The sequence below is a fragment of the Eucyclogobius newberryi genome, unplaced genomic scaffold (assembly GCF_026437365.1).
Source record: "Eucyclogobius newberryi isolate DKJ021-1_F unplaced genomic scaffold, fEucNew1.0.hap1 SCAF_15, whole genome shotgun sequence".
NCBI classification, from domain to species: domain Eukaryota; kingdom Metazoa; phylum Chordata; class Actinopteri; order Gobiiformes; family Gobiidae; genus Eucyclogobius; species Eucyclogobius newberryi.
Window position 1 is genome coordinate 30,930,775 of NW_027315779.1, and position 26,500 is coordinate 30,957,274.

At 41.9% G+C, this 26,500-nt stretch overlaps 1 protein-coding gene across 1 annotated transcript in view; it reads left to right on the forward strand.

Moving 5' to 3' along the window:
- The window catches only part of gtf2ird1 (GTF2I repeat domain containing 1), an 88,901-nt gene that overhangs the window by 9,375 nt on the left and 53,026 nt on the right, over positions 1-26,500 (forward strand). The window contains exons 3-9 of the mRNA XM_072446963.1: positions 49-190; positions 1,200-1,367; positions 3,429-3,612; positions 8,743-9,020; positions 16,210-16,302; positions 18,275-18,358; positions 25,944-26,127. Of these exons, the coding sequence (XP_072303064.1) occupies positions 49-190; positions 1,200-1,367; positions 3,429-3,612; positions 8,743-9,020; positions 16,210-16,302; positions 18,275-18,358; positions 25,944-26,127 (1,133 nt within the window). The remainder of the gene's footprint in view (positions 1-48; positions 191-1,199; positions 1,368-3,428; positions 3,613-8,742; positions 9,021-16,209; positions 16,303-18,274; positions 18,359-25,943; positions 26,128-26,500) is intronic.

The window sequence follows — 26,500 nt, forward strand, 5'->3', positions numbered from 1 at the left end:
GTTTGCATTGTGCTTCAGCCTCAGAGATTTCAACATTTGTCTTTTCAGTGTACGGCGATGTCCAAACTGAATGCAGAAGTGGCGTGTGTTATGGTGCACGAGGACAGCGTGATTGCTGTGGGTACAGAGAAAGGCAGAGTTTTCCTCAATTCAAGAAGGGAAATCCAGACAGATTTCTTCAAATTCTGTCGTAAGTGTAATTTTAAAATTGTTCATTTACAAATAAACAATATAATCTTAGTTGATGTTTTCAAATAAGCCACATTTTGTCTGGTTCACTTTGGAGTAGATTGGTGTTTCCATCGTAAGTTGACCATTTCAGGGTAGTCCGTTAAATTGATCCAAAGTAAGAGAAAATGCAGACTCAAGTGATAACAAGACGGAAATAATACAAAATAAGCAATAAGAAAATAATAATTTCTCACCAAACGTCTTCATGTTGTATTTCCAGTGATGATGAATTTATATGTTTAGCCCACCTGCTTGGCAAAACAAAGCTAGTGCACATTAGCATCAGCTGTTTTCTGTTTATCGACGCAAGACACTCAAGTCTAGACTTGAAATATTATAGAAGGAAATAGGCCAAGAGTGCTCACTGGATCTAGAAATTGTGGGCAATAAACAAGTCTTAAGAAAGAGAGGTGGAGTAGAGGTGGTCAAAGTATCAACAATCAGATACTAATTGATACTAAAACTAGATACTCACAAGTATCGATACTAAAAGGAAATCAGAAACGGAACAAAATTTGGTCTTTCCAGAACAGTTTTAAAATGATCTTAGCAGAAATAGTAGAGAAAGTACTATTACTTTGTATTGGAAATTTCCATTTATTGTTTTAAACTCAAAACAGACCTAAATAAGAGCAGTCTTAAATTCTCAAAATTGGTATTGAGAATCAAATATTTTCCTTAGTATCAAAGAGACCAAAGTAGTTTCTTGTTCACAGCTGTTAGCACTCTCATTTCACAGCAAGAAGGTTCTGGGATCGATTCCCGTGTGCAGTTTGCATGTTCTTCCCCTGTCTGCGTAGGTTTCCCCTACCACTAAAAGAACAGTAGGCTTCTCCCCTCTGGGGCCCAAAATGGGTTCCAAAATGCTCTAAAGCAAACTGGTCTGGGGGGTCAGGACCAGTCAAAATGTGGCTATAGTTACACAGTAATTTATACTCCAACCAGTTCAACAAAGTCATTTTCCCCAGGTTCATCCTGTGTTCAAACTCCAATTACTAACTCCCACACCAAAGACCAGGAGGGGGAACAGATCAAAACCAGTAAAGGGTCTGAGCAATGCCAACCTAGAACTTCCGACCAATCCAACATTGCAGTGCTGAGGAAGATGGTTGAAGAAGTCTTCACTGTACTTTACAGTAAGTCTCTAACGCCGGGTTCACAACACCATGCCTCCAAGGTGTTTGCTAGAGGACAGTTTGGATAACTGTGTACCAAACACTAATATGACTGTTAGGGGTATAACAATCATAAATCTCAGGACCTACTATTCCATTCATCACGATTTGTATAATAATACATTTCATGTCATTATTCCCACTTATTTGACTCTTGTCTTGTAATTATTGTTAATCAAAACAATAATTAGTAAATTGTACAACTGTAGCCTAAATGAGTTGTTTTTATTTAGTATAGGGCATACAGTAGCTTGCAAAAGTACTTGTACCCCTGGAACTTTTCCCCATTTTGTCATGTCACGGCCAAATAAATGTATTGGGTGTTTTTGTGAAAGAGCAAGACAAAGTGGTACACAGTTGTGAAGTGGAAGGAAAATTCCACATGATTTCCAGACATCAAAACAAAACCCCTGAAATGTATTCAGTCAATATTTTGTGGAACCGCCTTTCTCTGCAATTTCAGCTGGAAGGCTTGGGCTATGTCTCTACCATCTTTGCAGTCAGATTTGATGGAGAGCATTTGTGAACAGCTGTTTAAATCTTGCCACAAATTCTCGATTGGATTTAGGTCTAGACTTTGTCTGGGCCATAAATACACATGCATCTTTGTTTTAATCCAATCCATTGAAGTTCTGACTTCACCTGGGGACATATATGTTCATTGAAGTAAGTGCTTTTGTCTCTAGGCTAATGCTGACGTTCAGTAAAAAAGTAACACCATAACCTGAACCAACCTCTTTACAAAAACACTCCACTTTGCATTCTATGTACTTTTATATTTGTATGTTTTATATTTAAGTTAATGTATGTTAAAGGAATAATGGAGGATTTTTCGCCAATTTGAGAACTCAAGCGGGCACACGCATTCACCTCCGTGCGGAAGCACGCAACAGCCTCGCTGGTACACGTGCGTTTGTTTATTAGCGCGACAGATCGCATCGCATCTCTCGTCTTCGTAGATTTCCGTCTCTTCTGAGCCAGCTCGAACTGTCTTTCTCCGTCTTAATTTTGTCCTGTACACTGAGGGAACTATATTATAATAGATCCATGCGCTTAGACACACACCGGCATATCAACCACGCATACGCAGCCAGGGTAACGTGCTGCTATCCTGGGGACGAGCCAACGAGGCTGCAGCTGTGCAGTAGTTGCGTCCTATGATTGACATGTGAATGAACTAATCGGCTGTCCACGCCCACGAGGAAATGAGACTGGTGAACGGTGACATATTTACATCATATGTAAAACTTTCAGATCTTTTTTTGTGATTATACTTCCTTATATCAATTAGAAATATTTATTTTCTTGAAGTAGCTGCGGGATCTTTAATGCTAAAGTTACTTAAGTTCCACGTATAGTTTTAAAGGAGAACTATCAAACACTGATAACTTAAACGAATAATAGAGGATTTTTCGCCGATTTGAGAACGCAAGCGACCGTTAGTCCCTTTTTTAAAAATGGGCATGCGCATGCGCACACTCACCCCTACCCCCCTGTTCTTTCCGTGAGGTACACAGTACATGTGTTGGTTGCCATCAAACCTCGTTCAGAAGCACGCAACGTGCGTTTGTTTATTGGCGCGACGCATCGCATCTCTCGTCTTAGCAGATTTCCGTCTCTTCTGAGCTCAAACACAGTCTTTCTCTGTCAAGGAACTTGCTAAACCCCCACCGGCATATCAACCGCGCATGCGCAGCCAGGGAAACGTGCTGCTATCCTGGGAACGAGCTGGAACGAGCCTGCAGGTGTGCAGTAGCATGCAGGGAATGATCGACATGTGGGAGAACTACTACTAATCCTCCATTATTCCTTTAGCTCTATTCCTCTATTTCCGTTTCTATGAGTGCGCAGGTCCAGCCTTGCAGGGAAAGACTTGGACTCGAGTCGTGTTGGGACAGTACATGTGTTGGTTCAGGCCAGGTCGGGCTGGATTTGTGTGCCCGATTGTAAATGTATATTTGGCCCATATAAAATTTAATACTAAAAATGTTCAGTGCTTTCAGTGAATGCTGTGTTGTCCAGGTGATGCAGTGGGGAAGAGCAGCCTTGTCTCTGTGCCGTATGAGTGGATCCAGAAGAACCCTGGTTGTGTGATAGCTTCAGGATTACCTGGGGGAGTTACTCTGAAAAGGCCATCGGAGTATGACAGCAAAACTCTCATGAGGATTCTGGAGCTGAGCCACTGCCTCCACTTCACTATCAAGAGGTCAGCATGCATGGCGTCCTCGTGTTGCCACATTCTCAACCTTTGTACAGTGGTTTACTTGTGTTTACTAGTGTAGCACAATACAAGGCCATTGATGTCTTGTCATCCCAGGACAGTAAGATTAGATATTTTTGTTGTGTAGGCACTGGAAGGGTACACAGCATCAGCACATCATCAATGGGATCATTATTGCTCTTTTATTGAAGTAATATATTAGGACCATAGTTTTCATGTCTGTCATAGCTACAACATTTTAAATTTACTGACTAAATGGCTCTGTATTTTACCATGTAGGCTTCAATGTTTTACCGTCTTTTCTGAATAATAAGTCTCTCCGGAGTATAAATTGCACCTTTTTACATAGTTTTGGCCGGTTTTGGCCTTATAATCCAAAAAATATGGTACTTACATTGTAAGTGTAATATTCAATGTATTATTTTAAAATGTCTCAAGTCCAAATAATTAGAATAGGTTTAGTATTACATTGTTGTTATGTATATTTTATTCCATATATTTTAATAACAAATCTCAAATGATGTGGCTGCTTTTTGCTCAATATAATGCCCCTTTTCCATTACAAATTACTGGACCAAACGTAGGTGAGGTTTGGGACCCGTGGAGATTACTCGCAGGCTGCCTGTTACACCCACTGTGCACTGCAGTCCATATTTGATGAACGCCACGCAGATTTCACGCAAGAAATCTATTAACCAGACCAGACCACTGCAGTATCTGGCAAAATTAGACTTCTTGCGGATTCTTTCCACAGACACCATGTGACTCCTGGAGGTCAGTGTAACAGGGCACATTGATTTGACTTCAATTCAGTTTATTTCTGTAACGCCCACAATCATAACAGCAGTTGCAGTGAAACAGTGAAAAACAGATTAAACAACTTTCATAGGGAATTAGCAAATGTCCCAGCATCCCTTGTCCTTCTCGGCAAGGAAAAACTACCAAACCTCCTTAGGAAAAAAGTAGAAACCTCGAGTTGAAGGAGCGATCCGACTCCCACGTCCGGGCAGGCGGACACGCTTCAATTTGCAGATGAAAAGGGACGATGTTCTAGAGTCCCCTGTCCTTAGACCCTCCTTCTTGGCCAGGAAAAACTACAAAAAACCTCCTTGGGAAAAAGTAGAAACCTGGAGGAGTTCCAGAGTGAAGAGGGGATTTGACTCTCACAGACGGACAGGCGGACGCAAGAGAGACAGTGGAGCTGGACCCCCTGCGGAGGAGAACCAGCTCTTCAGGAGGAGAACCAGCTCTTCAGGAGGAGAACCAGCTCTTCAGGAGGAGAACCAGTTCTTCAGGAGGAGAACCAGTTTGTCAGGAGGAGAACCAGATCTTTCAGGCAGATGAAGGGCCGTCCTTATGGGGTAGAGACCGCTTCACCAGGAGAGGAGCATCTGGGTCCACAGGTCATCAATGGGTCTATCCCACTCCCTCGGGGATCGAGGGAAGTGAGAAAAAGAAAAGGCAATGAACAGATTGCAAGTGGAATTAAATATTGTTTGATAGAATAGGCAGTCAGAAGCAGAGGATAGTGCTCAAGCTACCATACTTCCCCCAACATGGCTAAGCAGCATAGCTGAAACAGTAGGTTTTAAATTTCTGTTCCTAACTGGCCTGACCATAAGCGATTTCAAAGAGGAACGTTTTAAGCCTGGTCTTAAATGAAGAGACTGTGTCGGCCTATTTAACATGGACCGGGAGCTGATTCCATAACACTGATTCCATGTTTTAAATGAACAATTTAATTATAGACTTGTAAACAACTCATTAATTTTACACTTTAAACATAATTTACTGTGAGGAAAGTATTTGAACACCCTGCGATTTTGCAAGTTCTCCCGGAAACTCATATTGAAATTATTGAGGGGTCTGAAATTGTCATCGTAGGTGCAGTTCCACTGTGATAGACAAAAAAAATAATAATAATCGGGAAATCACATTGTATGATTTTAAAATAACTTATTTGTATGTTATTGCTGCAAATAAGTATTTGAACATCTGAGAAAATCAATGTTAATATTTGGTACAGAAGCCCTTTGTTTACAATTACAGAGCTCAAACTTTTCCTGTAGTTCTTGACCAGGTTTGCGCACACTGCAGCAGGGATTTTTACCCACTCCTCCACGCAGTACCCTGCCTAAGGCCCAAAGTCACTGGGATAGGCTCTAGTCACCCGCGACTCCGAATGGGAACAAGCGGTAGAAAATGAATTAATGAATGAATATTTTTCTTAAACATTCCTTATTTTTTTACTGATAATCGTGATAATTATACCCTCACGGTAATTGTGACTCAAATTTTATATCGTGACATCCCTGATCTTCATGAAATCTTCTCCACATCATTATGGTCATTAAGCTCCACACCTATAAACAGACCAGTCTGTGCATTTAACCTGTTACCATCCACCTGCGTGCATTTTCCATATCTCAAATATTCTCTTACATCATCACTTTTATTTCCGTGGTCAATACCAGCAAGCCATACATCATTTTAAAGCTTATTTTCTCAACAAAACAAATATGTCATTGATTTACATTGAATAATATGCCCCAAGAAGCAATTGCCAATAGTTTGTGAGAAAGTCTCAACTTTTACAAACGCATGTCCTACCTGTTTGCTGTTTATGACGGACGAAATGGCTTTAATTCTGTATATCCTTGTACTCAGTCTGTCCGTAAGGAACCATTGAACAACAATATCCACTTGTATTTTTCCTGAAGTTATCCGATTTCGAGATATTGTCAAGTAAACAAAGTTTTCTTCTCTGACGATATTCAGGATTAAGGCTCGTCCAGCGCATTTCTCTGTCCATAACAAATTACCTGTTTGACTTATAAGATGGTGTTTGGTATCGATTTTTTCTTCAGACTGGTACCTACAGAATGAGACCATCCACGATTTTTTTTTCTGTCCACGGGTTTGTTCTCTACAGCCTCCGGAGGGAAAAAATGCGCCGCTTCCGACGCGCAAAGCTCACTTGTTTTTAGCCACATAGCTAACGTTAGCAGTGACTTAGGGGACTTTGATTGACATATTATTCTAGCCAATAAGAATAGCTTTAGAATGCGGGGCGGGACTTAGGCGTCCCACACACAGAATCATCTGTATTCACGTGCGTAACGGCTGTAAAGAGACAGATTTTTGGGCAGGAGGCGACTAGATTTTACGCATAACGTTTTCTAATTTTATTAGCCTTTTGGACTAGGTATTAGTGGCCTACAAAACATCAAAATGTATGTTTTTTTCTTGATCATAGAGGAACTACAATTGTAATAAAACAGTTTGGCACAGTTGGCACATATTTGGATCACTTGTTCCGAATATACTTTTTGATACAAAAAGGTCAACAGCACCAAAATGCCTATTCCCAAAAATCTGAAACTTTACACAGTTGTTGCCAACAAGATAAACATCATGTACAGTGAACAGCATAAGCACACAATGAAGTATGTCATGCTCAGGACCATTACAAATTGACAATATTCAGGCGAGACTAAAAGAAGGATGTTTTGTTTATATAGGCTTCTGTAGTGTAAGTTCTGAAGCCCTGACAGTGTTCATGTGCACATCTGCAGAAACTAGAAGGCCTAAGCTTTCTAATGATGCATCACACTTGCATGTGGGCTGTAAGATCCTCTTTTAATAAGCAATGCCATTTGGGTATGTCCAACCATTGTGCACACAGCGAAATAGGTGGATGGTAACAGGTTTTAAAACACCCTCTAAACTCCTCAAATGTCTCACATTATTGGCTGAATTACTGGCTGCCAGGTTGTGATCCAACCTAGTAGAGGAAGGGCAATAGAAGCAAAACAGTCTTTCATGTGCGTATAAAACTTAAATTGTCTTTTCCCTCTCATGAGACATTTATTTGTATAAAATTCAATTAATGCTATCCGTTAATTACTATCTGTCCATTAATTTTGGAGACAGTCTCTGTAGTCAACTTTCCATCGCAGAAAGTGGGATGTGCACTACAGTTAGTGCAACATGAGATGATTCGGGTGGCACCAGCATTTGTTAACGTAGGCACACACTCCCCAGCCTTGCTTTTTAGCTTTTTGAAGGTCTCAGTCCAGCCTGTGTTGTGTAAATCCAAGCTTCACATTGGACTCTAGTATTTTGTTCTTAAGTAGTAGACTATTCTGCAGGTACAGATGGTCAGAGCAAATCCACATAGACAGTTTGTCCAATGTGTACAAAACAACAATAAAGCAAAACGTAACATTTCAGAATGTCCTTTTATTGTTGGCACACCTTTACAATGTTCATGCTGTTTAACCAGCATCTTGATATAGCACACCTAAGAGGTGAGCTGAATAATCTTGGCCAACACATTTAGACAGATTAGTGAACAATATTTTAAATAAATTAGTCTTTTGTGGATATAGAAACGTTCTATATCTTTGAGTTAAAGGCGCAATGGACGGTTTTTTCGGCGATTTGAGAACTCAGGCGGAAGTGCGCATGCGCACTCTCCCGTGCGGACTGATACAACACACAAGTGCGTTTGTTTATCAGCGCATTGGATTGCATTGCATCTCTCGTCTCCCGTAGATTTCCGTCTTCTTCTGAGTCAGCTCGAACTGTCTTTCTCCGTCTTAATTTGGTCCCGTACACTGAGGGAACTATATTATGATAGATCAATGCGCTTAGACATGCGAAAACGTGCTGCTCGAGGGGACGAGCCCGCACGCGGCTGCAGATGAGCAGTAGGTGCGTTTTATGATTGATACGTGGCAGGGCTAATTGGCAGTCCACGCCACGAGGAAACAAGACTCAGATTTGGGTCAAAAAAATCGTCCATTCAACCTTTAAGCGCATTAGAAACAAAAGTGTAAAATTTGTGTTCAGTGTATAAGCTACAATATGCATGCTTTTCTTCTTAAGTTCTGTGTTTAGAGCATGATCAATATGGATTTTTACCACAATAAATCTGATCAAATAGAATACAAGGCTCCAAGCAAGTACAATCTGTATCATGTGAAATATGTTGAGAGTGTTGTGTGCTATATCACTTTGAATGTGAATTTGTTGGTGACTCTAAACCTCTGCCCTTTCCCATGTGTAAATCACTGTCTTATATTTGCCCCATTGACATGTGCTCTATAAAAGGCCAGCAGAGGATCTGACTCGGGAAATCCGGTGCAACTCTTCCACATCTGTCATGAACACATGCAGCCACAGCCAAGGAAATACCTCAACCCAAACAGCACTTTCAGCAGACCTGGCTCCTTCAAACAACATGGACTTGTCCAACTTCCTTTATGGCATGCCCATGTCCTCCAAATCTCACCACAATGGCAAACTTGACTTCAGCCCTTCGTCCCTGCTCGGGCTGAGCCAATGCCCAGGCGCTGAGTCTATGGCTGTCAACGACTGTGACAACAGTGGTAAGAACTAAAAAAAATATTGTACTAAACATGGCTTTTTATTTAGCTTTAATTAACCAGGAAAGTACCACTTAGATTTAGAATCTGTTTTTCAGGGGCATCTTGGCATTCAGTATTACAATGCAAGCTGCGTATCATTATACATATTCAGAGTTTAATTACAGACGAGGGGCTTCATTAATTTTTTACTTATCTATTTTTAACACTTAAACTCATAAACCCTAGAACACAGCCAGAGAGCAAAAAACAAAAATAAAATGAACACATGTAACACAGCCACTAAAGAAAGACATACCTAAAGAAACAAAGAGGTCCCGCAGAAAAACACGTGTTCAAAACACCAGCAGAGGCAGAAGTGCTCCTCAGAAAAATCCCAAACACAGTGGGCTGAACTCCAGCAGGAAATGGATCCACTATGGGGTATGTGAATTCAAGTAATGGTCACATAGTAAAACATGTTTAATTTAAAAAAAGAGTGCCGATTGTTGCGTGATCTATTTGTTTTTCTATTTGTCAGACTTTATTAAATCTTATAAAGCATCATTGTGGTTACGAAGATGTTGAACAGAAACATGGCCTTACTTTAGATGATTTTCTAAAGAACACATCTCCAGGGAGTGATGGGTTCACTTCAGATTGGTGTAAAGCTATAAAAGAAACACTTATTATACCTCTGTCACATTGATTCTATAGAATCGGGCAAATGTAGAGGGCAAAGTCCAGGAGGTGGACAGGCTTCTGGTCAATTGGTATTTTACACCATTGTGTGGTATTTTACACCATTCGAAGGCAGATGCTTCTGAGAAACAGAAGACTGCTCAATGGCCTCGACCACCCATCAGGCATGGTGCTGCTTAGAAAGCGCAGGCGTCTAACAGGCGTCATGGCTCATATGTAAACCTCCAAGGCCTGGACCGGGCAGAGTGTGTTACCAGTGTGCACCATCTCCCTCCGAGATGGAAAGGAGCCTAACAGACCAACATGCTCTAACCAGGACCTGTCTCGCCACTGAGAGAGGGACTCGAGACACTAAGGTGACACGCCCACCAGCGCCTGTGAACGGCCAGTTACACGTGTCCTCACTGTTCTTCTGACTGGTGGAAGCTCATAAGATAAATATGGCAAAATTAAGTGCATAGAAATTACAACTCACCACACACTGAATCAGTGGGAGCCCTGCGTGTGTTTCTGTGCAATGAGATGGTCCCATCTTAGAGTGATGGGAGACAATGACCCCTGCAGTGTGTTTCTAGTTTTGTCTTGTTGCCGTTACTGCAGAAAAGCCTGCTTCACACAGAGAATGTTGGAAATGGTAGTAAGGTTTTTAGTGCTCTTGTGGCGATGTCAGGGTATTCTGGCTTGATTTTCATCCAGAATGTCAGCAGAGTTGTTGCATTCAATCTCCAACAGCTGATCCTCTTGTTGCACATGCTCGATTCGCCCGGTTTAATGGGTCGTGGATCCATTGACACGCAGTTCGCGGATCTTTTGCGCACGGAAAGTAGCGCTCAAACTCTTGTAAAAGTAAAAACAGATGATCGCGTAGCAGTCGCAGAATGTTGGCTGAGGAGAGGTGTCCAAAATCCTCGCTGGCTCCTCGTCTGCTCCTCACTTAGCCTTTTCCCCTTTGCAAAAATGCTCTCCAAAGACTTTTGTTTTTTACTCATTTTTGCTGGCTTGTGGGTCTAATTTTGGGCAGAGCATTTGATGCGACGCTTCCGCGATGACGTGTCATGTATAACGCACGTATCAGAAATGTTATCACGCAGGACAAGAGCAGAGATATAATATACTTGCCATTATACTTGCCCATGAAGTGTCGTCGGACGGTGGAAGGAATACTTTGAGGATCTCCTTAATCCCACAGTCACGTCTTCCGAAGAGGAAGTAGAGACCGGGGACTCGGAGGCTGGCTCATCCATCACCCAAGCTGAAGTCACTGAGGTTGTTCGCAAACTCCTCGGTGGCAGGGCTCCGGGGGTGGATGAGATCCGCCCTGAGTACCTAAAGTATCTGGATGTTGTCGGACTGTCTTGGTTGACACGTCTCTGCAACATCGCATGGCGGTCGGGGACCGTGCCTCTGGACTGGCAGACCGGGGTGGTGGTCCCTCTGTTCAAGAAGGGGGACCGGAGGGTGTGTTCCAACTACAGAGGGATCACACTCCTCAGCCTCCCGTGTAAGGTCTATTCCAAGGTACCGGAGAGGAGAATCCGACCGATAGTCGAACCTCGGATTCAGGAGGAGCAGAGTGGTTTTCGTCCCGGTCGTGGAACACTGGACCAGCTCTATACCCTCCATCGGGTGCTCGAGGGTTCATGGGAGTTTGCCCAACCAGTCCACATGTGCTTTGTGGATCTGGAGAAGGCTTTCGACCGTGTCCCTCGGGGTGTCCTTTGGGGGGTGCTCCGGGAGTACGGGGTCCGGGGCCCTTTGCTCAGGGCTGTCCGGTCCCTGTATGACCAGAGCAGGAGCTGTGTTCGCATTGCCGGCAGTAAGTCAGACCTGTTCCCAGTGCATGTTGGACTCCGCCAGGGCTGCCCTTTGTCACCGGTTCTGTTCATAGTTTTTATGGACAGAATTTCTAGGCGCAGTCAGGGGTCTGGGGACCACAGGATTCCATCTCTGCTGTTTTCAGACGATGTTGTCCTGATGGCTCCATCAAACACGGACCTGCAACATGCACTGGGACGGTTTGCAGCCGAGTGTGAAGCGGCTGGGATGAGAATCAGCACCTCCAAATCCGAGGCCATGGTTCTCGACCGGAAAAAGGTGGCTTGCCCTCTTCAGGTGGGTGGGGAGTCCTTGCCCCAAGTGGAGGAGTTCAAGTATCTCGGGGTCTTGTTCACGAGTGAGGGAAGGATGGAGTGTGAGATCGACAGGCGGATCGGTGCAGCGGCTGCAGTGATGCAGTCGCTGCATCGGACCGTTGTGGTGAAGAGGGAGCTGAGCCGAAAGGCAAAGCTCTCTATTTACCGGTCGGTCTACGTTCCTACCCTCACCTATGGTCATGAGCTTTGGGTAGTGACCGAAAGAACAAGATCGCGGATACAAGCGGTCGAAATGAGTTTCCTCCGCCGTGTGGCTGGGCGCTCCCTTAGAGATAAGGTGAGGAGCTCGGCCACACGGGGGGAGCTCGGAGTAGAGCCGTTGCTCCTCCACGTCGAGAGGAGCCAGCTGAGGTGGCTCGGGCATCTGTTCCGGATGCCTCCTGGGCGCCTCCCTCGGGAGGTGTTTCAGGCATGTCCCACCGGGAAGAGGCCCCGGGGAAGACCCAGGACACGCTGGAGAGACTATGTCTCTCGGCTGGCCTGGGAACGCCTCGGGATCCCCCTGGAGGAGTTAGAGGAAGTGTCTGGGGAGAAGAAAGTCTGGGAGTCCCTGCTCAGACTGCTGCCCCCGCGACCCGGCCCCGGATAAAGCGGCAGAAGATGGATGGATGGATGGATGGATGGATGGATGAAGTTAACACCAGTAGTCTTGTGCGTGGCGTAGCAGTGGCGCATTTACGTCCGCCTGTCAAGCGTGCAAGATGACCGACGCAGGTAAAGCTCAGCAAGCCGTCCCAACTCAAGTCTGGCGTCTGGAACCATTTCGGATTTAAAACAACAAAGGACAAAGAGCCGGATAAAACCAAAGCGGAGATCAGTTATTGTAGAAATACTACAAATCTCAGAAACCACTTGACAGGGTATCACACTACGCTAACGTTAGCTTCCGACAGCAAGCCGTCCGGGGCAAAACAAATGAAACTGAGAGAATCACTAACATTACCAGCCGATTCTCCGCAGGTCATAACGATAACGGAAGCCATCGCAACTTTTGCCTGCAAAGATTTACGCCCGTACTCGTTGGTAGTGGAAAACAAAGGCTTCAAGCGGCTTGTTCCTGTGCTAGATCCACACTACGTTATGGTGCAACGTAAACATCTGACAGAAAGTTATCCCGTGTGTGTGAAAATACGCCATCCTAACGAAAATGCCGAATCTGCAGAGAGAGTATGCATAACACCTGGACATCATGGTCAACGCAGTCGTACCTGAGTGTGACCTGACTAGCCACACCGCTAATAATATAGCTAATATGTTGACGGGGGCCATACAGGAGTTGGGGACTGACCAGTAAAGACCCAGCAGCCGTGACGGACAAAGTTGCAAATAATGGTTCGTGCAGTGGAGATAATGCAGCTGATGCACGTTGGACCCACTGAACTTTGCCTCACAAGCAGGTCTAAAAACTACTTTATATTTCAAAATTGCACTTTTGAGACAGTTTTGTTTACAGCTGAAGTTTAAACTGTCCAATTTACAAGTTTGCACTTAAAACCTGTTTATGGTGAAAAGAAAAAATAAAGTACATTTGTATTTTGTAAAACAGTTGAGCCATTTTCATTATTTAAGAGCAGATTGAATTGAATCGAATCGTATTGAATCGAAACGAATCGAATCGAATCGTGATTAATCGATTCAGGACGTTATGAATCGAAATCAAATCGATTTATGAAATTGGCCATGATACCCAGCCCTAGCCCATTATAGTTACCCTAGCCCATTGTAGTTAATGGATTTAATTTGCAATTTCCTATCAGGCTTTTCATTATATATCCACAGACAAGCTTATTAGTGTCATGAGGAACAGGCGAAAGTTACGTCGGAGAAGATGCTGTCACTGATTATTTCCAGTTTTTGTGCAGCCCGGTAGCAAATGCGCTGCGGACCGGTACCGGTCCCCAGCCCAATGGTTGGGGACCCCTGAGCTAGGCAATAGCCGGCCTGCTCGATAGGCGGCATATGGCCCAGGCCAAAACTGGGGGGCATCTTGCATGGACGCAAAGGCATCAGTAGTGAGGCTTTGCCTCAAATGCTCCACGCCCAAGCATGAGGAGCATTTCAAATACGAATACCTGTTGTAGCACCGGGAGCCTCCTACCAGGTGTGTGCCTGTTACAAAAATCAGGTCAGGCCGTGAACACCTCCTTTTCCTGTTTGTTGTAGAAAATCAAGAATGGAGGCTAATCCTGGCAAACCAGATCGAGCCGGAGACGCCACTAGTGTTTCGAAAGCGAGTGTTAGCAGTATGAAAACACAAAAACAAGTTGTTCGGGCAGAGGATGCCACTACAGACTCCAGCAACAACAAAAAATGCTGAAGCAGGGCTAACGCAACTGCTAAGGATACTGGGGAACAAACAAACCCAAAATTATTACCTGTCAAACAGTACTACAGAGCAGGACAAAAGCGGCCGCTCGAGCCATCACTGCATTAGCACACAATAAACGGCTGGTGTTTAGATGGGATGAAAATATATGAGTAAATGTAGAGTAACAGCAATGTAGTGAGTTTTATTTAAATAAACTACAGTGTGCTAAAACAAGCGCATTCCGTTGTTGTGCGTCGCTGCTCTTGCTAATTCACTCCTTTTGTTTTAGCAATATTTTTCATTGCTTGAGGACAGGCCTAGACATGCTTATTGTATGGCATTGTATTGTGGTAATATGTCAACATAAAAGATAAATAAAGCTCAGTCAAACGCATTTAATTTGCTTGTTTTTTTAATATTTTAATGATTATGTTACTGTTTTCAGCAATGCAAAGGGATTGTCTGCAAATTATATATACAATAATGTTAAATATTGGTAACGCAAGAGTACTCTAATCTTTTATCACACATTGAGCAGTAACATAACGCATTTGTTTTCCAGGATAGTAACGAGGTAACGTAACTTTTAAAAGTAATCCTACCCAACACTGCAAGTTGGCTTAAAGGTCCCATAACATGCAAAATCGACTTTTCAGCGCTTTTAACCTTCTTACATTGCTATTTGTGCTTCATATATGTACCCAGAGTGTTTTTTTGATTGATTCCCGCAGTGTTTAGCTATATTACAGACTATCTCCTTTCCTCGAATCTCCAAACTGACGGGCGGTGGGGCAAGACCTCGTCATAAGGGCAAGCACGCGTCACCATCCCCCCTCTCGCCTCCCGCCCCCTTCCCCCCGGCTCCGCGCTGCGCTGCTGCAGGCTGTGTCTCCCTTCAAGCCCATTTCGGAGTTTTTCTGCTTCGATTTACGACAAAACACGGTTCAAAGAGGCCCAAAACTTCATTAATGATATCGCACTCTTTACTATTATCACAATGGTGAAGGTTTATGTGGCAGCAACTGGGAAAATAAACGGAGAGAAGTTCTATCCGATACCGAAAAACCAGGAAATAAGAGCACGATGGACATATTATATATATATATATATATATATATATATATATATATATATATATATATATATATATATATATATATATATATATATATATATATATATATATATATATATATATATATATATATATATATATATATATATATATATATATATATATGTGTATATATATATATATATATACATATATATGTGTATATATATATATATATATATATATATATATATATATATATATATATACATATATATGTGTATATATATATATATATATACATATATATGTGTATATACATATATATGTATATATATATATATATATACATATATATGTGTATATACATATATATGTATATATATATATATATATACATATATATGTGTATATACATATATATGTATATATATATATATATATATACATATATATGTGTATATACATATATATGTGTATATATGTATATATATATATATGTGTGTATATACATATATATGTGTATATATGTATATATATATATATGTGTGTATATACATATATATGTGTATATACATATATATGTGTATATATGTGTATATACATATATATATATATATATATATGTGTATATACATATGTATATGTATATCCATTTCCATTTCCAAACTACATATAGTTTGGAAATGGACAAATTTGACCGACTTTTGACCAAATGGGACTTTTGTTAAAATCAGTTTTGCCATGATAGTGTTTCTTTTGTTCACCTCCAAAAATCTGACATGGAAACAACATGCGTTTTAGAGGGGAGCTTCTGTGTGTAATATTGTAAAGTAAACATCTAGGGCTTTTAAGTTTTTTTGGAACTAAAAATAATGAGTGTTGGATTGTACCTACATTCACCATTAACCATGTTAATACGTCCAATTAACTCATTTGTTTTCTAAAATGGCTGAATTTGTACAGCTGCTTTTATTGATTTGTCAATATTTTCAGATGAAGTGTCAAGACCGAGAGAACATTGTCATAGCCCACCCAGCATCCACATTTCCAAAAGACTGCTTTTCTCCATAGTGCATGAGAAATCAGGTAAAGTCACGCTATCTCACTGTTACACAATGCATTTTGCTGTTATAGGTTGCGTTCGCGTTCTAGAATTTCTAGAACAACTCATATGGAGGGCAAGGGCCTATATAACTATATAGGAGATTTACATTTTGGTCAGAAATCTCAAATATAAACCATTATTGTTAAACCATATCATAATTTGTTTTGGATTGGCTTCACGAACCTGCAATATTATTATTATTATTATTATAAATCCTTTAACTGAAAACAATCACACCTTTGGAGTTGAATAATGGCACCATTTTTGAGGCTGTTGTGAAGAAAGGATTTCACTTTTGAGACAACATTGAATTTTGTGCCAGTTTTTGTTTCTTGTGACTTGGCCTAATCATTAGAGATATGATCCATGACCCAGATCAACAAATCTGCAATCTGACAGTTTAACCGTAAATTCCACCTGACTTGTCTCTGCTCTGTTTAAACTATTGACCTTATTCCACCCCGCCAACTCAGTTAATTTAAGTACAGAACGAAGGCAATATCTTGCTGCCAAAATATGCTATAAAGTAGATTGATTTGTGTAAAATGTTTGATGATCATGTGACCATCAAGTCAGCCATCAACGGCAGTCCCATGTTAATTATTCCAACCAGAAGAAGGATTACATTGTAAGGCGGCCCCTAGACAGGCCTCAGGAATAAGGTGAATAGGAATTCTAGAATGTCTGGATGTCACGCGAACGCAACCTATTCATGGGTCTGAAGTCACATCACATACTCGTTGCTACTGCCATCTTGAGGACGAAAGCTGCTTGGTCACTTTGGGCTGTTTCAACAAAAACTTTCAAGACAAAGGAATCCTCTTCTGTTACATTGCTAAAGACACCGTGTGTCACCAGAAATTGATTACTGTCATCAGTAACTAAGTAGTGAGCTGTTTTTTTCAGGTAGTGGGTAGCTGGCTAATTCTAGTTAGCGTATTATTGCATGGCTATGCCACCTTGCAGACAGTTTTAACAAGCCTAATTTCCAACTGTCTGGTTGTTATATTTTAATATCATATAGTCACCCACACACAGTCAGTGCTCCTGAAAGCTTTGAGGGTGCATCCGGTGCAAAGGGCTTGTCAGCGACTCACCGCAGTAGATAGGGTCAAAACCCATAACATCTGTTTTATTGAAGGTTCAACGCTTTTCGCTTTCACTTATATGCACTGTTTTTCATGACTATCTAACAGCAGAGATAGGCAACAGAATGCAGTGACGTCTTCAAAATGGTAGTGAGAACAAACAAGTTACGTGACTGAAACCCATATTTTGGTGGTTTTCAGGTTCTAGAATGTGATGATGTCATACTGCCAGATGGGGGAGGGGGGGTTCTCCTTTTGATTACATTATAATTTCTTAGGAAATATCCAAAAGGTAACATGACAAAAGTTAATTGGTGGTTTTGGGTAATGACCGAAAGGACAAGATAGCGGATAAAATCTGTGGAAATTAGTTTCCTCCCCGGGGGGTGGTGAGGAGCTCAGTCTCATGGGAGGAGCTCGGAGTAGAGCTCCACCATGTTGAGAGAAGCCTGCTGACGTGGCTCGGGCAAAGACCCAGGACATGCTGGAGGGACTATGTCTCTCGGCTGGTCTGGGAACGCCTGGGATCCCCCGGGGGACCCCCGCGACCCGGCCCCAGACAAGCGGAAGAAAATGGATGGATGGAACAAAATGTATATTTGTGACGAGACTCAAAAACTTGCTAATACAACAAAAATCTTAATTTTAGCTTCCCCCGTGGTAAAATGCAGATTTTTGTTGCAATATAGCATTATCTATGGTAGTCTCTCGTCACTAATAGAAATTTTCTGAATTTATCTACTGGTTAGTCCATGGCCAATAGGGAAATCTGGCTCTTGCCCCCCATCTACGTACGACATCAAACTATCAAACTAGAATCTGAAAACAAGATTTTAATGTTAATATTATCTATTTTATTTTTTAGAAAAATGGGACACTTTTATTAAAGAAACTGAAGACATCAACACATTAAGAGAATGTGTGCAGATTTTGTTCAACAGCAGATACGGTGAGAAGAAAAATGCCATTTTGCCTACTCTTGGGGAAAATATTATACCAGTTTGGGATTTGTTGCTTGGTGGATAAGGCCTGACATTACGTGTGACTTTGTCAGAGGTTATGCTAGAAGTTTTTTTTCCACTGGTCACTCACTAGCTGCATCATGGTCAATTCTGGTCAATTGGGAAAACAACCGGTCAAATTATAAATTACAATTTAAAATATAGCTAAAATATACTTTATTGCAATATTGCAATAACTTTGTAGCCTTTTAAAAAAGCTAACAGTAGACTGATAATGATTATATGAGAATGATGAAACCGCATTAACAATGAGCATGCTTATTTTGTGTGAGGCTATATCCCAAGCCATTATTTGAGGTTTTATTGGCGTGGTTTCAATGCATTGAAATGTTTTGCTGCCTCTCCCTCCTGCGCTGTTGCTGATCTGTCAGACTTCTCAGTCACTAATATCATGCAGCCTGATTATGGTAAAAGTGAACAAGTTGTGCAGTAGCCTACCCCCAACCTGCAATACAATTCCCTGTGCGCAAACTCTAAAACATAACTAACTGGATAATAATGTAAACTTATTCAGTAAACCGCAAGACTGAACAACAGCTGCAGAGTGCGGACATCAGAGATGGAACACGTGGATTACACAGACAGTACAGTGAGAGAAAAGGGTAAGAATCATACAGTGTATGCAGTCAGAGAGCGGAGGAGAGTCTGTGGCACTGATGACTGGAGAACAAGAATGGAGGTAGTGATGGGTGGATGACGCGTCAAGCTGTGTATTACACATTTCTGATACTGTGATGACACAGTATTGACGCAATGTTGGTGCACTCTATTGTGCCATCTGGTGGTCTAAAAAGGTAGGCCTACTGCTTCTTATGCATACACGTTAACACAGTCCTTCTCAAATAGTGGGGCACGCCCTCCTCCCATTTTAAATTTTTGAATGGCCCATTCACTGTGCGGCGTCAAAGCGTCCAGTTTACATTCAAAGTCTATGTGGACGATGTGTTTTTGCTTCGCAAATCCTGCGTTCTGAGCGTCGGACGCAACACGTCAGGGGCGTTTGAGCGTCGGACGCTACTAGAGCATGTCAACAAGACTGAATAAATGCGCTGAACGACCGGTTTGTTACACACAGAAGTCCACACTACAGTCAGCGTGAGTAGTTTTTTCAATGCATTTTTTATCTTAGGCAAAGCAAGGGGCCCCACTGCTAATGGGGCAAAGCAGTCACACTGCGAGCCCAAAGGAGGAGAAAGAGAGAGGGGAAGAGTTACGAGAGAGCGTAATCATAAGCATTAGGTAGTTCCAGAGCGTAATCTTACCTGTAAATACTTTTTTATTCTTCACAAATCTGTTTGTTGTTGGCGTGAGCCAAAGGAAAGTGACTTTATCAAAGCTTCAAGCCCCTCCCCCAAGCTGATCTCACTAATAAATTATATAATGCTTAAAAGAGCTACAATGAGGGGCCAATAAGCATACATTTATATTATTTAATCCATTTGTGGCCATTTTATTTTTAAATTAATACGCTGTATTAAAGAGTAGGGAAGTTGATTGTTATAAAAAAAATACAATATAAATGTTTCCTTTGTTTTTGCTGATAATCGTGAATAATCGTACAATCGTGATATTTCTCCTCATGATAATCATGACTAAAATGAATATTGTGACATCCCTAATAACGATACAAACAAAAGTCACCCAAAAGCTTATAAGATGAGGAAATATGACGAAGCGTATGTAACGCTTGGCTTCACTGTGACTAAGGTGGGAGACGAGGAAAGAACCGTGTGTCTACTGTGTCTTCAAATGTTGGCAGATGAAGCCAAATAAATTACACATCAATAAAACACACACTTTGCTTCGCTAACATATTGGGGGTGCGGAGTTCATACGCCCGCCGTATTTATAGTCGCGGCAGAGACTGGGGGGCGCGAAGTGTTTTCTTCTTCCTATGGGGGGGCTTATCAGAAAAAAAATGAGAAGCACTGCGTTAACACAACACTGGGCTTATTCATTCAAAAATGTGAACACTGAATCAGAATGCGTTCTGTTGATCGACAAATAAGAGATAACTTGTAAGAAGGTAACTCATTCTAGTAATTAAATCAAATAACAGCCATTTGTACAATAAAGTAATCTGTAATATAAGAAATGCAGTGACTCAAAATAAATGTAAAAATGATTGTAATATAGGGTTTGCAGGGGTTATTCTTATTTTATATATTCTTATTACTAATTATTCCTCAAAGAGGAAATATTTTATCACCATTGAACCACAAAGCAAACACAGCGACAGACCTGAGCCTTGTGCTGCAGCTTCAGCAGCACTTCTGACACGAGCAACTCCAAATTATACAAACACATGACACATGACTTTTCTGTGACACAGCTTGACACACACATTCAGAGCTAAATGGATAACCGTGGCAGATTAGCAACAATTGTATTTAATTTTTCTTTAGAACTGATCTTTTTAATAGGATAAGCTTACTAACTTAATATGTGTGTATACTAATACACATGTAACTGTAGGGATTGGTCCAAAACAGGAGTGTTTTTCTGTTTAAGTGCCTGGACTACCTCACAGACCGACCTCAGTTTGTGAGAGCCCGGGACTGTGTGTCTGACATTTGTGTGGGGGCGCCCCGGGGCACTGTCCTCGCGCCCTTTCTCTTCACCCTCTACACTGCAGACCTCAGACACGACACAGACAGCTGTGTCCTGCAGAAGTTCTCCGACGACTCTGCCATCATCCGACTCATCTCGGACGACGTCGATGCGGAGTACAGAGGACTGGCGCAGGACTTTGTGGACTGGTGTCAGCGGAACCACCTCCTCATTAACGCGGGGAAGACCAAGGAGATGGTGGTGGACTTCCGCAGACGCCACTCTGCTGCCCCCTCACCAGTGAACATCCAGGGACGGGACATTGAGAGAGTGGACTCATACAAGTACCTGGGTGTTCATCTGAACCACAAACTGGACTGGACTCACAACACAGACGCACTGAACAGGAAGAGCCAGAGTCGGCTCTACCTCCTGAAGATACTCTCCTGAACCACTCCTGAAGACCTTCTACGACTCTGTGGTGGCATCAGCCCTCCTGTACGGTGTGGTCTGCTGGAGCAGCAGCATCACAGAGAGGGAGTGGAAGAAGCTGGACAAAGTCATTAAGAAGTCCAGCTCCGTCCTGGGCTGTGCTCTGGACTCTGTGCAGGAGGTGGGGGACAGAAGGGTCCTGGCTAAATTCACCTCTATGCTGGACCATGAGTTCCACCCTCTGCAGGACACTCTGTCCACTCTGGAGAGTAGCTTCAGTGAGAGACTGATCCACCCTCGCTGTGTGAAGGAAAAGTTTCGCAGGTCTTTCCTTCCTGCTGCTGTCAGACTCTATAACAAACACTGCTAGCCCTGAACATAATATAATACAGTATAATACAATACTGACTAACCATGTGCAATACCGTCATATTCATGTGCAATTACTGTCATACTCACACGCAATTAATGTCATTCATGTGCATACAACTGATGTAAATAAGAGTGTTTACTTTACCATTATTATTAGTATTATTTGTCTTATGCCAGCTATTTTTATTATTTTATTTTATCTTTATTTTTCTGCACTCCATTCCCTATTAAGATATGAGAGGACCTGTTTACAGGAGTTTTGTTAACAAGAGTTTTTGTTTATAAGAGTTCTTCTATTAAGAGTGTTTTTTTCTTATAAGTTATTAGTCCTTTCCCCCTGTATCTACCTGCGTTGTAACACCAAAATTTACCCATGTGTGGACATTAAAGGCTATCTTATCTCATCTTTTCTAGATCTTTTAGGTCTTAATAATGCTTGGTATGGCCTGTTGTTGCACATAAGCTCTAAGGCTAAGTCTGAGGATGAGTTTTTACAGTTTTAAAACAAAACAATGGTAGAACTATTTTATTGTTGAATTTAATTGGTATACAAATCCAAATTAAATTTATGAAATTGAATTACTGCATAAAATACGTTTTCATCAGGTCCCCTTGTTTCAGTACCTGACATCGGGGCAAAGACATTGTGATATTGAGACAGTTTTGTCCCAGCAGCTATTGTTTAACAAGCTCACTCGGCGGCATAATTCATCCATCCATTTATTTATTTTATGTTTATTATTTTTTCCCCTCCATCCCTTGTTGGGAAATGGGAGGTTTTGTCTATAGGAGTTTTTGTTTATAAGAGATCTTCTGTTGAGAGTGTTTTTCAAACTTCCTATAAGTTATCTGTATCTACCTGCGTTGCAACAATGAAATTTCCCCATGTGTGGACAATAAAGGATTATCTTATCTTATCTTAACCTGGACAGTGGACAAGTCGTCGCTGGGCCAACACAGAGACATAGACATTACAGACAACCATTCACTCTCACATTCATTCACTGGGGCCAATTTAGAGTCACCAATCTTACCTAACACATGCATGTCTTTGGACGATGGGAGGAAGCCGGAGAACCCAGAGAGAACCCACGGTAACATGGGGAGAACATGCAGACTCCAGGGAATCCAACCCATGATCTCCTTCTTGGGAGGCAAGAGCGCTAACCACCTTTGCCACCGTGCACCCTTCCATTATGTCTGTTTTTTAAATTGTGTGCATGTATGTTTGATGCCTCTTAATCACTGCAAACCAATTTAACCAAGAGTACAAATAAAGACACCTAACCTGTTAGTTCCCCCAGAGTGTGCTTGTTAACGATGCCCCTGGACGTAGGTGCACAGTAGTGGTTTAAAGTGGCCCCTAAACAGTCCAACCTTCACAGACTTGCATCAGGACGTCTGAACTCATGTTTTAGGCCACCTTTGAGGATAGTAGAAAAAGCTTCAGTTGTAGTCATCTGGACTCAGTTTGAAAAAATAGACGTTTCGACTCTCATCCAAGAGTCATTGTCAATAAAAGAATTTAGATCGAGAACTCCGATATTAATACTGTTCTGTGGTAAGACCCACCCATTGGGCGGAGCCTTCCTGAAGTAGAAAGAGTTGTTTGTTTCAACAGAAACTCCCCCCTTGTATCTACCGAGCTAGCCTATTCAGAATCTTAATGGGCTATTAGAATCCTCTTTGTCTTTGTGAGACCCTGGCTCAACCACCCTGAGTACCTGATTAGCATCCGAATGTCCTTGTCCTGGTCCTCTACCTTTCCAGGGGTTCAGTAACCCATTATAAATAACAGGAAGATTAAACCTTAGCCCTCCATTTCTGTTTAAAGAAGGTCTTTCTTTTTTAACAAAAATAGCTTCCTTGACTCACTCCTCTAGGGTGGTGTCTTCCTACAGGAAAGGACCAAACTAACACCTGAACACATATGTAAACTGTTGGACATCTGTCTGAACACCACCTACTTTCAATTCCGGGGACAATTTTACAGACAGATTCATGGCTGTGCCATGGGCTCGCCCGTCTCTCCCATAGTGGCCAACCTGTACATGGAGCACTTTGAGAAGAAGGCACTGTCCTCATTCTCAGGCATAGCCCCAAAACTGTGGCTCCGCTATGTCGATGATACTTTTGTAACAATCAACAAACAAGAGTTGGAAGCCTTCTCAGATCACATCAATGCTGTGGACCCACATATCAGGTTTACAAGAGAAGACGCTAAGGAGAATCGCTTGGCCTTTCTTGATTGTTCCACGATCAGAGGAGAGGACGGGAAACTCCAAATAGAAGTATATAAGAAACCTACACACACGGACCAGTATCTGCTCTTTGGTTCCAACCACCCACTACAGCACAAGCTGGGTGTGATCAGAACCTTACAACACAGAGCTCAAGGTGTGCCCACCAGCTCAGAGGGCAAGAAGAAAGAGGAAAAACATGTCCGAAATGCCCTCTCAGCCTGTGGTTACCCCGCTTGGGCCCTCAACAGAGTGAAGAGAACCAAAAAGCAGGACAAAAGGGAAACTGAACAGAGAAGGAAGGGTGTTTCTATCCCTTATGTGTCTGGCCTGTCGGAAAAACTGCAGAGAATTTTTAGACAACACGAAGTCCCTGTTTATTTTAAACCAGGAAACACTTTAAGACAAAAACTGGTTCACCCTAAGGACAAGTTGCCGACTCAAAAACAGAGCAATGTAGTTTATTCGATCCAATGCTGTGAAGAAAGCTGTAAAGAACGGTACATAGGTGAGACAAAACAGCCTCTACACAAGAGGCTTTATCAGCACAGAAGAAATACAAGTTCAGGACCTCAGAGTGCCGTGCATCTCCATCTTGAAGCCTCTAATCACTCGTTTGAAGACGGTGAGGTGAAGGTTTTAAGCAGGGAGAAAAGATGGTTTGAAAGAGGAGTCAAGGAAGCTATTTTTGTTAAAAAAGAAAGACCTTCTTTAAACAGAAATGGAGGGCTAAGGTTTAATCTTCCTGTTATTTATAATGGGTTACTGAACCCCTGGAAAGGTAGAGGACCAGGACAAGGACATTCGGATGCTAATCAGGTACTCAGGGTGGTTGAGCCAGGGTCTCACAAAGACAAAGAGGATTCTAATAGCCCATTAAGATTCTGAATAGGCTAGCTCGGTAGATACAAGGGGGGAGTTTCTGTTGAAACAAACAACTCTTTCTACTTCAGGAAGGCTCCGCCCAATGGGTGGGTCTTACCACAGAACAGTATTAATATCGGAGTTCTCGATCTAAATTCTTTTATTGACAATGACTCTTGGATGAGAGTCGAAACGTCTATTTTTTCAAACTGAGTCCAGATGACTACAACTGAAGCTTTTTCTACTATGGAACACGCCTGGACGAATGAGGGATTACACCGACACCTTTGAGGATATGTTTTTGTTCCTTTGCTGAGATCATGTCAGTATGATGTGTGTAGCTAAAGTAATTGCTTGAATGTCTTGTTTTCAATTGGTTAAAATTGATCAGAACTACTATGCGAATATGAGGTCCAGTGGGAATACTCCCTTTGCTCCCGATGACAAGTCCATGTCTGCTTCCACTTGGTGCGTTCATCTGTATTCTCACAAATAATCCTGCAGACACCCCTTACTTACTGATCCTTTTAATGACGACATAAAAATAATGGCTCTTTTAAAGGAACGGATCCTGAAAATCTGAATCCTTTTTAATAGTCATAAGTCCCATCACTCTTAGCTTACAAACTGGCCTGGGTTTGCGCCAAAGAGGGCAACGAGGTGGTCAACATGAATGTCTATGGTTATCAATGTTGACGTGACGCAACCGAACAAGCAGTCATTTATTTGTTTATATTTTACCTGTCAAAAGCTGGCATATACCGGTTAACGTAACATCTTGAAATTCTGCTATTCCACCTTTTCTGAACAAGGATTTATTTACCCCTAAGGCTTTATTTGACAGGACACTCATGGCATGAAAGGGGGAGAGAGGGGTTATTGACATTGTCGTCAATTGTCAAGGGCCCCACACAAACTTAATTAAATGCAATGTAAAGTGTTTTGTGAATTACATAGAAATAAATGTTACAAAAACTGTATAAATTAAATGTCAAATGTGGTTACAGACTTATTACAAGGAATGCTACATGATTGCTTTTGCTTCCTCTTGCAGCTGAAGCTCTGGGTCTGGATCACATGGTGCCTGTGCCCTACCGTAAAATCGCCTGTGACCCCGGAGCAATAGAGATAGTTGGTATTCCCGACCAGATCCCCTTTAAGAGACCATGCACCTACGGAGTACCCAAACTTAAACGCATCCTGGATGAACGACATGGAATACGATTTATTGTTAAACGGTAGAAGATCCTATACTTTATTTTATAATGATAATGTTGATAAATTCCTCATGTAGAAAAGAGTTTCATATAAGGCTAGGCGAAATAATATGTCTGTTTGCCGTAACCCGACCGACCCGCTATGAAACTAGCCGACTGCAAAAAAAAATCTGCATTTTGTTGAAAAAACGTCAAAATCTTTTATTTTTCAATTATTTCGCTGACTCACCGATCGGTCTTTCCTGAACCACTGTGTCAAATACTTTTATCACGCTTGTAAACCTGTCTTTCATCTCAAAGACCTGACCGCATGCGCGTCTTCATTTTCAGTCCTCCACATGCGTCTATATTAAAACAGACCGCGTATAGGAGTCGTCATATTGCCTTTTACATG